At 46.1% G+C, this 17,149-nt stretch overlaps 1 protein-coding gene across 1 annotated transcript; it reads right to left on the bottom strand.

Annotated features, from left to right (window-relative positions):
- Nucleotides 1–2,059: 2,059 nt before the first annotated feature.
- LOC121458389 (olfactory receptor 13C7) lies at nucleotides 2,060–3,019 on the bottom strand. Its single transcript, XM_041667655.1, has one exon. It carries the CDS (start codon nucleotides 3,017–3,019, stop codon nucleotides 2,060–2,062), a length of 960 nt encoding a protein of 319 aa, XP_041523589.1.
- Between the last annotated feature and the right edge of the window lie 14,130 nt (nucleotides 3,020–17,149).

Here is a 17,149-nt window from a genome sequence, read left to right on the forward strand (position 1 = left end):
GAGCAGTCTGTCTTTCCTGGGATTTCCATACAGCAGGAAGAGTTACCCAGAACTTCCTAAACTAGACCTTTCGTGAGATCTTCCACTGCCCTCTCAAGTCCCTTGACCTCTTCACTGTGATCCCCAACTTCAAGTTTACCTTTATGTCAGCATCCAGGGGGTTCCGATGAGACTGGCCCCATCTTCAGCATCAGAGGCTAGCCCTGCCAGACAGTCAGGTTCTCATCAGCTGCTGTTTGGTTTGGGACTTGAATGAGTACCATCAGACCAATCCCTATAATCAGAGGTTCCACTCTGGCCTGCCAGTTCTCAAATAACCTCTCAGAGACTTAATATTATTTATAAATGCTTGGCCGATGACTCAGGCTTATTATTAGCTAGCTCTTACATTTAAATTAACCTGCATTTCTTATCTATGCTTTGCCATGTGGTTCCTGGCTTGCTACCTCATTTTCTACATGTCTTGTTTCTTCAGGGGCTGACTGGTGTCTCCCAGACTTCACCCTTATTCTCCTGTATCTCTTCTTGAATTTCTTGCCTGGCTCTAACCTGCCTTGCCTTAGGCCAAAGCAGATCTATTTATCAACCAGTGAGAGCAACATGAATTCACAGCATACAGAAAAAACACCCCACAGCAAATCCCTGAACCACAGACATTTTTTCTCTGGCTGTAGGAACCAAAGGTTTTTATCCCATGAGTGAGTCTAGAAACAGAAACCCCACAGATGACAAGAGCCACAAAGATCCAACCTGAGAATGAGATTGATGTGGAAGAGTGAGATTGTCTCCGAAGCAAGGAGCTGTGGCTGACTGAGCAGGCTGGAGTCTGGCTTGACTTTGAATAAAGCTACAGTATTTTTTTTTTTTTTTGGTTTTTCGAGACAGGGTTTCTCTGTGGTTTTGGAGCCTGTCCTGTCCAGGCTGGTCTCGAACTCACAGAGATCCGCCTGCCTCTGCCTCCCGAGTGCTGGGATTAAAGGCGTGCGCCACCACCGCCCGGCCAAGCTACAGTATTTTTTAAGTGAGTTTGAGGAGAGTCCCCTCTTTTTACCTATCAAATATGCCCTGATTGTTGTGGTACCCAGCCTTTACTGCTGTTGGGACTGCCACTGACCATGCATGTGTCCAAACCTGCAAACCACAGTCCACCACTCCTGTACCGGAGCCAGTGGGGAAAATGCTAGGCTGATCTGAGGATTATTATAGCCATTTTCTTTCCCCTACTTTATATGTATGTGATATATATAAGTATTCCCTCACAGACAAGTCCTATCACTGAGGGACAAACTCCTTTTCCTAGTGCTAAGAAGTATTTCCAGAATGGTGCCATTGGTCACTGTGATAGCATGCATGATATTTTGCAAGCTTATCTTTTATAAAATTGTTTACTTATTATATATATATATATATATATGTGTGTGTGTGTGTGTGTGTGTGTGTGTGTGTGTATGTCTGTGCAGGTACACACATATCACAGCATGCCTCAGAAAGTTGGAGGACAACTCTTGGGCGCTGATTTTCTGTTCTCAGAGGGGTCCAGGGCCCAAGTTCAGGTCCTCAGGCTTACATACAAGCACCTCTACCCACTGAGCCATCTCACTGGCCCTTTTCATGTCAAACACAAACACTGAACAAAACCAAAGCGCATGGATAATTCCAAGGCACACACCACAGTCAGCAGTTCCTTGCATCGCAAGTGGAGGACAGAAAGAACCAGGTTCTGCATCTGTTTCCTAATGGTTCATGCCGATGTCTTTCCAGAGATGTGCAGCAGCTTCTGGTCTTGAAAGAGGTGAGCTGTGATGACACTGAGGTTGAGCACGAAGCCGCCAGCCAGCCAGCATCTCCAGCGATGTGAAGGCTTTTCCTTCCAGCCTCTTAAATAGAAGCTTCTACTGCTTATGAAACACTGACAGAAAAGCAGGTTCATTTTTAGTGTCAGTCCTGGGGTCCTGACTGGACCTTGGGGAAGTCACTGCTCTACACTGAATCGCTCCTTTTATAAGCACAGTGGGGACTTTGGAAGTCCTACATTCTGGCAGCCTGGATTCAGTGACAGTCACTCAGTTATGGGCTTCTGAGTCACCAGGTTCCTCACAGCAGCCCTCACGTCCTTGTTCCTCAGGCTGTAGATGATGGGGTTCAGCATGGGGGTCAACACCCCATAGAAGAGGGAGATGAGCTTGTCTGCAAGGTCCTGCTTGTCTGCCCCCAGGGGGTCCTTGGACTTGGGCTTCCCGTACATGAAGAGGATGGTCCCATAGAAGACGATGACCACAGTGAGGTGGGCAGAGCAGGTGGAGAAGGCCTTCCTCCTCCCCTCAGCAGAGGGGATCCTCAGGATGGTCACAAGGATGAAGACATAGGAGACAAAAATGAAGAGTACTGGGATTGCCAAGAAGATCATGTTGGCTACAACCATGCTGATGACATTGATTGAAATGTCAGCACAGGCCAGTTTCAGGACAGCCAGGATCTCACAGGTGAAGTGATTGATGACATTGTCCCCACAGAAGGGCAGTCGCATTGCCAAAGATGTCTGCACTATAGAGTTGGTGATACCACCTACCCAGGAGCCGGCAGCCATGGGCACATAGGCAGCCTTGCTCATGATCACTGGGTACCTAAGGGGGTTGCAGATGGCCACATAGCGATCAAATGCCATCATACTCAGGAGCACACACTCCGTGGCTCCCATGGCAAAGGAGAGAAACATCTGCACGGCACAGGCTGAGAAGGAGATGCTCTTCCTGGGGGTCAGGAAGCTGTCGAGAATGAGGGGGACCGAGGAGGTGGTATAGCAGATGTCCAGGAAGGAGAGGTTCCCCAGGAAGAAGTACATGGGCGTGTGCAGGTGGGCGTCGAGGATGGTCACCAGGATGAGGACCCCGTTGCCCAGCAGGATCACCAGGTACATCAGCAAGATGAGCACGAAGAACGTTTTCTCCAGCTTTGGGTGGGCGGAGAGGCCCAGGAGAATGAAGCGGGTCACAGGGGAGGTCTCATTGGATCTGTCCATGGTACGTCAGTTCTGAAACCTGCAGGAACTCAGAAATCAGCATCAACGTTCTCTTACTCCAAACGCTCCTGGACAACCAAGCAAAAGCCTCACTCTGCCAAGCAGCTGGAGACATCCTGACAGCCTTGGCATCTCTGTGGAGTTATTCACGTCTAGGAAATAAAGGGGGATAGATATTTAACTTCCTAACTTAGTAACAAGTTAAGTTGCACTATCCTTCCTGCAGAGCACAACTCAGAAAATGGCAAAATGTATAAAATGATGCTCTCAAGCATTGGAGAGAAAATAAGAGAAGTTATACAGGCAAGATTATGGGGGAAATGAGGGTCCAAGCTCTTGATTCTTTTGCGGCCTCTGGAGGTCACCAAGAAACCTTGGCACTCACCCTCACTGGCAGTCTCATGGAGAGAAAGAACAAGCTTCAAAGCACAAGGGCCGGTGTCCAGGGCACCCATCCAACGCAAACCTCCTCCCCTTGTGATGGAACCCCAGGGCAGCACCACAGGGCAGCCATTTGTGAGTGCTGTTCCCACCTTCAGAGCCTCTCAGGCTTAGGACAGGACTGAGAAGGTCCCAGGCCTTTAGTGCTCTCAAATTCACAAAAGAAGCGGACTCAAACCTCTCTGAAGGAAAGATAGCATCACTCTAGTCTGAGATCATCCCTGCGAGCAGCTTTTCTAATACAACTGCTGCCACATATTTTAAAGGAAATAAGTTGTGAGGTGGGGGATGGTCCAGTGGATGAGATTCTTGCTGAGCAACCATGAATATCAGCGTTCAGATACCCAGAACCTTAATAGAAAACCGGATAATCATAATGGCTCACATGCAATCCCAGTGCTCAGGAGGAGTCGACCAGGACTCCCTGTGGCAAACAGACTAGAGAAGCTTGTAGCACGAATAATAAAAACCCAGAGTCAGATATTGGAGTTCAACCTGAAAACCAGAAAAGCAAAGCAGCCAAGTCATTAGAGAAGTCTTACCTCTACCAAGGCTGGGCAACTTCAGACTAAGCAGACCAAGCCTCTCTCTCCTCTCATTTTAGTGCTGGGATGAAAGGAGTATGACTCCCTAGTACTGAGATTAAAGGTGTGGGCACCAGCACCCACACCTGGATTTGTTTCTGCCTTGATCTTGAACTTACAGAGATCCATCTCCCTCTGTCTCCCAAATCCTGGGATTCAGGCTGTATACCATCACTGCCTGACCTCTAGTGACTTCGCTTTGCCCTTCTGATCTTTAAGCAAGCTTTATTTATTAAAACATAATAAAATATGACTATATAAGCTAGCCAAAGGGACCTGTCACAGGTTCCTTGGGAGAACCTGCCTCAGTAAATGAATGAGTAAGACATCTGATGTCAGCCTCTGGCCCCCACATACACGTGTCCATGCACACATGTGTCCACACACGTGAATACACGAGCATAACACCACTAGGGAGGGAGAGAGAGACAGAGAGAGGGAAGGAGGGAGGGAAAGAGAGTAAAGTCTGTAAGTAGACAACACAAACGAAGGCCAGCAGAAACCCATTGTGGGGGCAGCGACAGTCAAGGTGATGGCTCTATGGCACTGACACCTCTTTGAGAAGCAGCCCTGCCACATTGGTACCACAGTGCTGAGTCCTAGCAGCCTGTAGACACTCTCTCCACTGGGTTGTGAGGGCTGGGAGGGCAGCCCTTGGCCCAAGAGCTCTGACCACATTTTCTCTCATCCTGTGTTCTGCTTTATTCACGCCAGCACCTCTGCTTCGCTCCTGATGATCCACTGAGCCCTGGCCTGCTCTGCTCACTCTAGAGACGCTTGATGGGCACCTCAGAGTTTTAAGTTCCTCTCGACACCAGGATTTGTTTAGTCCAGTAGAGAAAATCAAACCAAACCAAAAGAACCCTCAAAACAACAATGAAACCTTGTGTGTGTGAACTTCCCAGACAGTCATCCCTACAAGGGCGGAGAGCAACTCAGTCCCTCCCCTAGTCCTTACTGTGAATCTGAGACACTGCTCCATTTGTGCTTAGACTTAATGACTGTCACCATGTCAGGGCCACCGCAACTCAGCCTGGGTTAACAGACACTTATTGGACATCTCCTTTGGGCTAGACATACTTCAGGTTTGAGGAACATTGCGGTGAAAAAGGCATGGTCCTGGACCCTAAGGGATGATTCTAGTAGGGAAATAGTTGTGAAATTAAATAATCACATGGGCATCCATATCACTGTTATCAACAGAAAACATCATATTGCTGCAGTGATCACAGCAGGCCTTGACCACACTTAGCAACCTGTTCACCTGATGCTGGTGGGTTTTCCTTCCTACACTCCCGATAAGCCTGGAGCCCAGGCTTCACCGTCAGAATGACAGTGAACAGAATTGTGCTTCTCTGTCTAGCCTTGCTGTCTGGAACCCCATCCCCAAGGCAGTGAATCCCTCTCCTACACATCACCCTCCTCTGTCCATGAACAGCTGCATGTCAGCATGAGGATGAGCAAGAATCTATCTTTTTCTCCTAGGGTTTTAAAATATATAATATTTCTTAGAGGCAACATATCATCCAGAAATCAACCACAAGGTTGATAATGTGAATAGTTTCCAAGCTTGAAGACAGTCCAGGGTCATGGAGTATGTTGTCCGTGTAGTATATGGGCTGGGCAGTGCAGTACCCAGCTGGGTTTTCCATTCTCCCTTGGTCAGCCCTCATGTCTCCCCCGGAATCCAGGTTTTGTAGAGGAGACATTTCCTTTAATATCACCAGCACCAAATCAAGGAATCCAGCTCGTTGGTACCATTGGACTGTGGACTTTACAAAAAGAGAAAATGCCCAGTGGTTTCAAGTGAGTGACAGAGGACGGCTTACCAAGGTGGGGTGGCTGGCCAATCTTCCCTCAGCTCTGGTCTTAGGGACTCCTGCAGCTGCATGGGTCTCTGTGATCCCATGAGAACTATACCACACTGCCTCAGGCCCTTCTTTTGTAGGCTGAATTGAATTATTGTTCTGCTAATGAAAGTTTGGCATTGTTTGATCAAAGTCTCCACTTACCGTTCTTGGGAACATGTTGACCAAGAGTAGCTAGCTGCTTTCTCAAAGAGTGGGAAAGAACTAGGGTGAGGGCTCAGAACGTGTGATGCCCTAAGGGTCAGGCTGGACCTCTCTCTCCCCTCTACCTACCTCTTGTGCTCAGGGCACAACCTCCAAAAGTTGGGACATTACCCTTAGAAGTTAATTTAAATTCTAGTTAGTTCTTTGAGACTGTTTTTTAGTCCCCAAGGTCATTTAAAACTCAGAAAGTATGTGTCCTCGGCTTAGAAACTTTGTATCCTTCTGGGATATCATCCCTAAGATGCAATTATCTGGAAGGCACTAGAAGAAGTTAGCTAGCTACTTCTTTTCATCATTTTCTTCCCTCTCTTCTCCTTCTGAACAACATAATTGATCAGTAGTGTCCATAACTGTTTAGCAATTATGCAAGTCTCCAAGATCCTCTCTCCAAGATCTTCAGTGCTATGGCCAAGTCCTCTTAGCCCTACTAGCCTATGCTGGTGCAGTGGTTTGGGGGAGATATCTGAATGAAAAAATTACATTACATTTTTATCCTGTTAAGTTAAGTACTGTGAAGCAAACAGCTATGAGCTCCCTTAGTCCTCATTGGGCATCCAATAAAATGATTGTCCATCTGGATTGTATCCCTTAACCTCATAGGAGTCACTGACTGAGTGTGACCCAAGACAGGGTCTAGAGAATGGGCTCATTGCTGTGGAACAATCTTTATGCACTGTAAATATGTATTACTTTTCATTGGTTAATAAAGAACTGGCCGGTGGTCCCAATGAAAAACTCCACTTACAAATGGCATCCAAACATCTGGCACCTACATCCATCAGAGAAAGCTTTTTTAAAAAGGTTCTAAACACACTAAAATGGAGCCAAACTCAGCTTCCTAATCTTGTATCTCCCCTGTTGGTCTCTTTAGAAATACATCTCCCAGCCGCTGCATGTGGGCTTGAGCCACCAGCGCAAGCCTCACCAGTATGCCATGAGCTAAGTCACATGGCAGGTTCTGGCAGTTGCTCATGCAGGCCTTGGTACAGAGAGGCATCTCCTGGCCATTGCCTGTGGGATGGAGTCAGCGACCAACTGCCATGCGCTAGCGCCATACACAAAATTGAGCAGTGCTGGCGGTTGACATAATTTAAGATTCATCTCATGTGATCAAAAAGCAACACAGATGTTCAGTAAAGACAGATACAGATGGGGAAAAAAACCCTCTAAATTGGTTTCAATGTGTTTAAAAATATACACAGGTTTGGGAGAGAAAAAAAGATATACAGTCATAGATTTAAAAATAATAAAGTGAAGTCCTTAAAAAAGGAGTAAAGTTAAATTTAAAAAAAATCATCCCATCAAGATAGGAAATCCACAGAGAGTCTGGCTCCTGTGTGTTATTGTGCTGTCTTTGAAACTTTTGACTCTGATAAACAATGGACAGCTGCTGAAACACATTGGATTATGGAGGCTGCTGGTTTAAACCAACCTATGTTTTAAAAATATCTCAACTTCAAAATGGAAGTCAAAAGATGATGAGAGGCTGGGGATTCACTCCAGGTTGATATGGATCAGGTTTGATTGGGGAAAATCCTGAAAATCCTGGATACAGACATAAAGAAATAAACCTAGAAAAATATAAAACGTGTAGCATATATTTTACCTGCTCAAACATAAAACTAAAAATCATCTTTGACTGGCTTGTGTCCAACACAATCTGTTCTTGTATTAATGCAGATATGTATGTTACCTTAAAAGTTTATCTATTTTCAGAGCAAGGGGACCAGACACCAATAAAAATGGATGGCCCAGGTGATTCAGCATCTCAAAATGCCTCTGTTGCAGTTTCGTCAGAATTCTGCACCCAGAACAGCTTCAAGGCTGCTGGCTGAGATGGTACAGACTCCCAGACTACTCCAGCCAAGACTTAACTATCACTCTAAATTTTCTCAGGGTGCCATGCCCCCAAATAACAGAAAGCTGTCTAGCAAAAACAACACCCACATTTCCAAAAGATTGGTTGTGGGTGTTTGTCATCATTTAAAGGAGGTTAGTTACAATTTGTTATAGATCATAGTCAGGAAAAAAGCTAAACAAAGGAATTAAAGTTGAATATCTCTTTCTAAAAGAAAAAAGGGGGATATAACATACAAAATGATGAGATAAAAGGGTTAATGATTTAATCTACTTTAATTAAAAAAGAACTATAATCTCAAAATATTTTACATTGGTATGAATTTTGGTTTATTGATACAAATTTAAAGTTATTTCTACTGTACTATATGTATATTTCTATTCCTGTTTGTGGTATTATGCCTATAAAGCTCATTTAAAAATGTAATGTATAATTAAGGAATACAGGCTAGTAATTTGTCATCTATAATAATCAAACTTGTAGTCATATTAGATATATTTTCAAGGTTAAACAAATATATTTAGATAGACAGATGGTCTTCAAACACTTCAAAGACCTATAGAATATGGTGGTAAACATGTTTTAATAATATAAGACTTTTCTTAACAGTGAGACACATCTGCTCCTGGCAGCACCTATTTACTTCAGAGAGGATGATGGGTATTGAAGAAATTCCATATGAAGTTTGTTTTCTTTGTGACAAAAGCTAACCACTGGGCAAAGAAAGTGCCATTGACTCAATTGCTGACAGTTTACTGTCCAAGCTGGACCAACAGGATGCAAAATAAAGGAACTGCCAAACTTTGCCAAGACAAGGTATGACAGCCCTTCAAAATTTCCTGCTTCTCAGAAATGTCTGACATCTAGATCTAGTAGGCCTGTAGGCCAAAGATGGATGCTGCAATATTACAGAAGAACTTTGGGTAACTGTCCACACAGCCAGATGTCCCTGTTTTTAGGTAAGAGTATACCCTTCTGGGGTCTTTGATGGAGTTAAGAATAAATAAAGTTTTCCTTAGTTATGATAACAAGTAAATTAGGTATAAAACTTTAGGCTCACAGAGATAAGAGAGATAATGGAGTGTTTTCTCTAATTCTGCCAAATACAAATGGATTGGTTATTGTAACTTTAATTCATACTTGATAACTATTTTGTTGTATATATATTTACTATGCTAAAGTTAAAACCTTTCTTTTTAATTAGACAAAAGGGGAAATGTTGTGGAACAATCTTCGTACACTGTGACTACGTATTACTCTCATTTGTTAATAAAAAGCTGACTGACGGTCCCAATGAAAAACTCCACCTGCAGTTCATTCCTTTATTCTGTAAACTTTTCATTTTTATGCATCAATTAATTAAGTTTTGAGACAAAGTCTCATGTAGCTCAGGCTCCTGGCTGGCTTTAAACTCCTGAATTTCCTGCCTCCCCCTCACAAGTGCGGGGATTCTAGGCTTGGGGCACCATACCCAGTTTCAGTGAACATGAGCCTGTACTCCAATGAAATGGAAACCTGTACTTGGAGTCAGGGCTGGCCATTCGGGGAGTGCACCCTCCAGTGGCAAGGAGGCAGGATCACAAGGTGGCGGTGACAGTGACGGTGGCTCGTGGGTAGGGTAGCTGCCTCACTTGGAATCAATCCATCCTCAGCATTGGAAAACAGGCAGGAGAGAGGAGGTATGGAAGGGAGAAGAGTAGAGAAGGGGAAAGAAAAGAAAGATTGATTTACCAAATGGGAAAAGCTGTGCTTGGGCAAAGATTAGACTGCCTGGCTGCTGGGAAATTGGGGAGGAGGCAGTGCCACACCTCCTAGTGTGGAGCGTGCACTAACTGGCTCGCTGGAGGGGCACACCTCCCACCTCCAGTCCCGATGGAGGGAAGCCCTGCATCCCGCACAACCAGGAGACACTTGGGCTTCGATTTATCAAAACCAAGTTTAATGTGTCAGACATCCTATTCCACACGTGTGTGTGTGTGTGTGTGTGTGTGTGTGTGTGTGTGTGTGTGTGTAATTGTGTTTTGCCAAGGATAAGTAGTCTGAACCCCAGGTCCAAGCATTTCCGGAATTGATGGTTACATTTGTTGTGTTCTCCTTAAGACAAATGTGGGCACGACATCCCCTTGGAGGTCGCATACCTTCCCATGTTTCTCGGGAAGGTTTCAATGCAGCTTGAAGAATTTACAGATTCGGCCGGGAATCATGAGGAGCAGTGCACCTCCCAGAAAGGAAAGAAGCTGCAAATCTAGAAGCAGGTGCAGTAAGGTCAGGGTGAGGGGAGGGGCCAAAGCTCCGCCTCCTGCAGGCCCAATGCCAAGTGGAGGAATGAGGATCACAGGTGAGTCTGGCTGTCTGAATGCTCAGCTAGCAAACCATCCTTGCCCGGCTCACAGGTCTGTCCTAGGTAGCCTAGCTCCCCTGACTTTCCACGTCTGTCTCTGAGAACCTACTTATTTTGTTTCCTTGCTCTGTACCAGGACGAACTTCAGCCACAGGGACCCACTTGACCCAGGGGGGCAGCAAGCACACAGGTTGTCCAGTGGCAAAGAACCCCTCAGTCTGTCTCTCGGGGATCTTGAGATGCTAACACATTGATATAAGGAAGGGAGGGAGAAGGGACAGCAGGTAATACAGAAGGCAAAGGCTGGAAGCCTAAATTGGAACAGCGGAGATTGGGGCGTAAGGACGGGCGCAGAGTGTAATTAGTCCAAGCCAGAAGCTGAACAACAAGGCACAGGTGTGTGTGTGTGTGTGTGTGTGTGTGTGTGTGTGTGTGTGTGCTTGCCTACTTGTTTGTGTCCTCAACAAGCAACTCTCTTACTTTCCAAACATCAAATGGGGATATTAGAATTTGTTAGCTGTATCTCCCCACTTTCAGACACTAGTCAAAAGTCTGGTCCACCATGCCTTTGATTAGCCTGCTGTAAAGGAAGTAGAGTTCTCACAACCCCATCTTGGGCTCAATTGTATGCTAGCGTGGCTCACAAAAATTTCACTTAATAGTTTAATTATTATTTATTTATTTATTTCTGTTCGCTTACTATGTGACCATAATGCCCATGCCCACTTCATAGGCTTGCTGGGAGCAATAGAAAGCACAAGATTTGGAAAATCGTTAGTGGCACCTCTCACTGACGCCAATGCTTCACTGGTATCACAAGCATAATAAATCCAATGTACCACAAACTCCTCAAACACAGAAAGGTTTACTAGTCATTTATTTATTCGCAGACACTAATGTGGTACATAATTCAGAAATTATGTACCAAAGATCCAGAACCAACCCTGTAGCTGCCGCACCCCTGCCTGTCCTCACAGGGCTTCTCCTCATCTGCTGTGAGGCTAAGCTTTCAAGACTCAGGGTCTGGTTTGTGGGGGACAGAAACCAGCCTCTTCTATTCACTGGCTAGAGTTATCATAAGACAGACGAAGGAAAGAAAAGCACACTAATTTATTCAATATAACTGTTTCTGACACACAGGCTTTTTTTTTTTTTAAACCTTCATGGACTGGAGAATGGCTCAGTAGTTTAAGAGCATTGGGGCCTTCTTCTGACCTCTGTGGGTACTATGCAGATACACACAGGCAAAACACCCATACCCATGAAATTAATGAACCTAAACAGTTTTATTCTTACTTTTAGTTATGTGTCTATGTGTATGCTCAGGCATGTGAGTGCAGGTGCCCTCAGAGGCCAGAAGAGGGTGTCCAGTCCCCTGGAGCTGCAGTTAGAGGCGGCTGTGGACCACCTGACATAGATGATGGGACCCGAACTTGAGTCTTCTGGAAGAGCAGCGTGTGCTCCTAACTCCTGAGCCATCTCAGCTCTCCAGCCCTTCTGCAGCTGTATTCTTGTCGTTTTGTTTGTCTTTCAAGACAGGGTTTCTCTGTGTAGCCTTAGCTGTCCTAGCTGTTCTGGAACTTGCTCAGTAGATCAGGCTGGCCTCAAACTCACAGAGATCTGACTGCCTACTGAGTGCTGGGATTAAAGGCGTGCACCACCACTGTCCAGCTTCCCTGGGGAGTTTTTATAAGAGGAAGAAAGGCTTACTCTGAATGTTCATTTAAGGAAGTTTGATAGAAAATGGAAAGTAGTTGTGAATTATACTGCGGGAGGGAGAATAACTAATAACTAATATAGTTAGTTATTAGGAAGCAGTCAGATCACTTGGCAACCTGTGTTAGCTGGTTTTATATCAACTTGACACACAAATTAGAATTATCTAAAAGGAGGGAACCTCAATTGAGAAAAAGATCTGGCTGTAAGGTATTTTCTTAATTCATGACTAAAAGGGAGGGTCTGCCCCCCTCTGGGTGTGTCCATCTCTGGGCTGGTGGTCCTGGGTTCTACAAGAAAACAGGCTGTGCAAGTCAGGGCAAGCCAGTAAGCGGCACCCCTCCATGGCCTCCGCATCAGCTCCTGCCTCCAGGTTCCTGCCCTGTTTGAGTTCCTGTCCTGGCTTCCTTTGATGACGCACAGTGATATGAAAGTGTAAACCAAATAAACCCGCTCCTCTCCAGTTTGCTTTTTGGTCATGGTGTTTCATCAAAGCAATAGGAACCCTAACTAAGACACACCTTTATGGCTTTAAAAGCATTTATGCTAAGTTTGTTTGTGTGTGTGTGTGTGTGTGTGTGTGTGTGTGTATGTGTGTGTGTGTGCATGTGCTTGCTTGCACACACAGGGCTCACACAAAGGTAAGAGAATAACTTGTTGAAGTAGATTATTTCCTACCATGTGCGTTCCGGGTATTGAACTCAGGTCACCTTACTGAGTCATCTTTTTGGTCTCCACTCCTAACTTTTAATTTCTCTTTTCTGAGACAAGGTCTTGTGATGTAGCCCATGCTAGCCTTGAAATGTGATCCTCCTGCCTCATCCACTTGAGTTCAGGGATCACAGGCATGTACCACAACAGGAAGAAGAGTGAGAGAAGGTGCTAGGTGCTTTCCTGTGCATTCTTGTTAATCAGCTTTTAATAACTGAGCGATATGACCGAGAAGGTCAACTTATAAAGAGAAAATAGTTCAGAGATGGGAGCGGGGTTCTCATGTAGCCAGTTCTGATCTATAGGGCCAAGCATGACTCTGATCCTCCTGCCTCCACCTTCTGAGGGCTAGTTTACAAACACAAGCCATCATACCCATTTAGGTGATGCTGGAAAATGGAGCCAGAGATTCCCGCATGTTAGGCACTCTACCTTCTGAGCGACACGCCTGGCCCCGAGAAAATGTTTTTAGCTCACAGGCTTCAGCCCACGGTTATTTGGCTTCCGGACCTGTGGCAAGCCGACTGGCCATGGTGGGGAGGATGTGGTGGAGGACAGCCACTCACCCCATGCTCAGCATGCAGTGTCTCCTCCAGTCCCATGCCTAGACCAGCACACCCGCCACTAGGTTCTGCCTCTTCAGGTTTCTACTAGCTCAGTAGTACCAAGATGGGATTAGGTGAACAGCAATGTCTCCTGGGGGACATTTCAGATCCAAATTGTAAGTGCCATCCTCAGTTTAAAACACTTAGTAGCCCAAGAGTTCGTATTTGGGGAGCATGTCCTGAACCTGGCAGGTGTTTTAGCCTTCACTGGCTCATCTCTCCCCTGTGCCTGCTATCCAGGTAGCTTTCTAAATCTCACCTTCTCTAACTTCTAAGTGTTTCCCAAGGCTACCATGGCTTCCATGCCTATTAGTTTTCATCCTGGACTACGTAGGTCTGCACACCCTGCAGTCCCCTGCCTCCCGGACAGCTTTATAGCCCACTCAGTCATATCTGGTCTTCCTAATACCACTCTGGTCCTTCTCTAATGACAGTGCCCCACTTCTGGCCCTGTGCCTCCCATCCACCCTGATGTGTCTGTAGCAGAGAGATGGTCTGTGGTGATGGGAAGGTTGGCGGGGAGATGGGAGGTTGGTGGTGGTGGGGAGAGTCAGCGGGTCAGTGGATGGATGGGGAGACCCAGTGGGTGACCGGGGAAACCGCGTCGAGATCCCCAAGGCTCAGCTTTTCTTACGTGTAGGTTCTCTGAGGTGACAGAGTCACCTTGAATCAATCCTTGGGATAAACCCCAGGAGGATTCTGGGAACCCAGCACCCAAGAACTTTGTTGAGCTGAACTTTGTGTTGAGAGGAAGCTCCAGGTAGATTTCCACGTGTTTAATTGGGCCTGAAGGGTGGAGTCTCAACTCAGAGCCTCTCACTAAACTTTAAATTGCTTCTGGGATGGGACCTAGCCCCACAGCAACCCTGTCCTAAGCTCTGTGGAGAATCTGGAGCCCCTGAGAGCAGGGTGGAGCACAGAGCTGCTGGGTCTAGTGGCTGGGTGTGGCTCACTGGTCCCAGCACAGCGCCTATGGGTTGGGGACCCTAGGGAGCCTCGGACTCGAGAATCAGTACCCCCCTCTCCACGCCACTGAGCCCTATGCTCAGGCATGAGCTTGTAAGGCTAACATTGCATCTTGGAGTCCCTGACCTTCAGAGTCATGTAGAGAAGCAGGAGGGGAGACAATAGTTAAAGAGTTTATGTCACAAGACTGCACATCTAGCTGGTGCTGGGACACCTCTGAGAGACAGGTCTTGCTTGGCCTGCTTGGTTATGGCCAGGTAGCACCCAGATAGGCAGGTGACTCAGAGCTAGTCACCTGTCCTCACCTTGGTACACTGGCCACATTGCCATCCCACCAGTCTGCTCCCGGAAGTGATGAACACAGCTTGATTGGACCCCACACTGGGTAAGTTTGAGATTACTCCTGGGTCAGCGCTCCTCTAGCTGAAGGGAGGTGCATGGAGTGGGCTGGGCTAGGATTGGATGGACGAGACAGCGATTTGCTCCGCTCTGAAGGTTGCAGCTTGCAAAGGAGCAGGTAGGTACGCTTGTAAGGGCCTGGGAGGCTGACTTAGGATCAGTGAGAGAAAGAAGTTAGAGCAAGGCAGATTTTATGTCCCCAAAGCACTCTATCAATCCAGACTTCCTGACCAAGGTACTGCACCCCACCCCTCAAACATTTGAGCAAGATTACAAAACCAGCATGGAAAAGACCCCTGTGAAGGAGACTTCAGTGACTGGATCGGCAATCTAGGGAAATTTTGCCTTCTGATGGCTTTTCTTAAGATGTTGTTCCTTATCCCCAAACTACTGATACCTGAGATTCTGAACACTATCATGACTGACTAGGAAACACACACACACCACCACCACCACCACCACCATCCTTAGGACCACATGCAAGCCTCAAACCCCTCCTGACCTCTGTACTGCTCCAACTCTGTCCTGACATTTCTAGGATTGCTGTCTATCAGTGTGTGGGGGGTTTGTTTGTTTTGTTATTTTTTGAGACAGGGTTTCTCTGTGTAGCCCTGGCTATCCTAGAACTCACTCTGTAGACCAGGCTGGCCTGAAACTCAGATTTCAGCCTGCCTCTGCCTCCCAAGTGCTGGGATTAAAGGTGTGCACCACCATGCCCAGCTGTGTCTTTTTTAAAGACGTGTTCTCACTATGTATGTAACCCAGACTGTCTTCAAACTCATGATCTAGCCTTAGCCTCCTGAGTGGTGAGATTATAGGTGTGCATCACCATGCTTGGCAAAGAGATTTAAAGTGTGTGTGTGTGTGTGTGTGTGTGTGTGTGTGTGTCAAACAAATTAGAAACAGATTGCCAAGAGTTTTGTTGTTATTTATATTAAGTGAGCTTTTTTGTTTGTTTTATTGGTGGTGGTGCTGTTTTTCAAAGCAGGGCCTATCTACATAACTCTGGCTCTCCTGGAACTTGCTCCGTAGACCAAGCTGGCCTCAAACTCAAAGAGATCCACCTGCCTCTACTTGGATGACAAGCATGTGCTACCACACAGAACTGGTTTTGGTTTGTTGAGACCACGCCTCATTCTGTAGCCTGGTCTTGAACTCATGATCCTTCTGCCTGCTCAATTCTCTAGATTTATAGGCTTGAGTCACCACACCCTGCAATCAGGTAGGTTTTTGTTTGTTTTGTTTTTTAAGCTTTCCAGTTTTATTCTAACTTCTTATTTGGTTTTTAAAATTAGCTGATAAAGTAATAGATTTTCATATGGATTTTTAAATACACATTTCATTTCTACTCATCTCCCTGCTCCCCTTACCCCCTCCCCTCTTCCACTTTGTTCAACCACTATCCCCAGGCCTCTACCCTTAAACCCCCCCACCCCCCGTAAGTTGCATGGGTTCCTTTCTCGCTTCCTGGCCCTTTCCCATGCTTGCTCTCAGTTGTTTGCTCTGTTTAACAATCAGAGGCTAGTATTTGCTATGAGAGAGAACATACGACATTTATGTCTGAGCCTAGGCTACCATGCTTAAAATAATATTTGTCCACTAATCAATTTTCCTGAAAATTTCATTTTTCTTTATGACTAAATAAAACTCTACTGTGTGTATGTACCACATTGACATCAGGGTTTAGGTATTTGTTTGTTTAGATTTAGTTAGTTAGTTAGTTGGTTGGTTAGCCTTTTTGAGACAGGGTCCTACTAGCCTTGCCTGGCCTGGAATCCTCTATGTAGGCCAGCATGGCTTTAAACTTGTAGCTATCTTCTTGCCTCTGCCTCTCAAGTGCTGTTTACAGGCATGTACTGTGCTTGAAATCAGAGCATATAACCAGTACTAGGCAGCCAGCTCACACGTCACTTTGCCTCTCCTGTGTAGGGTCTCATGACAGTTGGTGTTCTGAAGCAATTTGGAAGCAGAATTGTGACCATCTGTGGCACAGGTGCTGGCTCCGGGAGGCAGAACAGGTTTGCACGTGTGTGTGTCTGCAAACCTCCGAATGGTGTGGGAAGGCCTTTTTTCTTGCGTTTTCTTCTTCCCAGTTTCAATGTGGGGACTCAAGGGCCCACCCTTCTGGAGCTAAAAATGTGGATTTTGAGGAGGCCCCAACAATCAGGTAAGGCTCTATATCTCTGGCCACATTTCCAAGCAGTTAAGATGCAGTTAGGCATGGTCATGAGGGAAACAGGGGAAAATCTCCTTCTCTCCAGCCTGCATTGCTCAGGGGACAGGGACTCTTTGACTTAGAGACAGAGCTGGAGGGAAGGCTCAATGGTTAAGAGTTCATATTGCTTTCCTGGAGGACCTGGGTTGGTTGTCTGTACTCAAATCAGGCAGCTCACAACTGCCTTTAACTCCAGGTTCAGAAGAGCCAATGCTCTCGTCT

The sequence above is a fragment of the Microtus oregoni genome, unplaced genomic scaffold (assembly GCF_018167655.1).
Source record: "Microtus oregoni isolate MIOR12 unplaced genomic scaffold, Mior012 000017F_ref0000208, whole genome shotgun sequence".
Classification (NCBI taxonomy): domain Eukaryota; kingdom Metazoa; phylum Chordata; class Mammalia; order Rodentia; family Cricetidae; genus Microtus; species Microtus oregoni.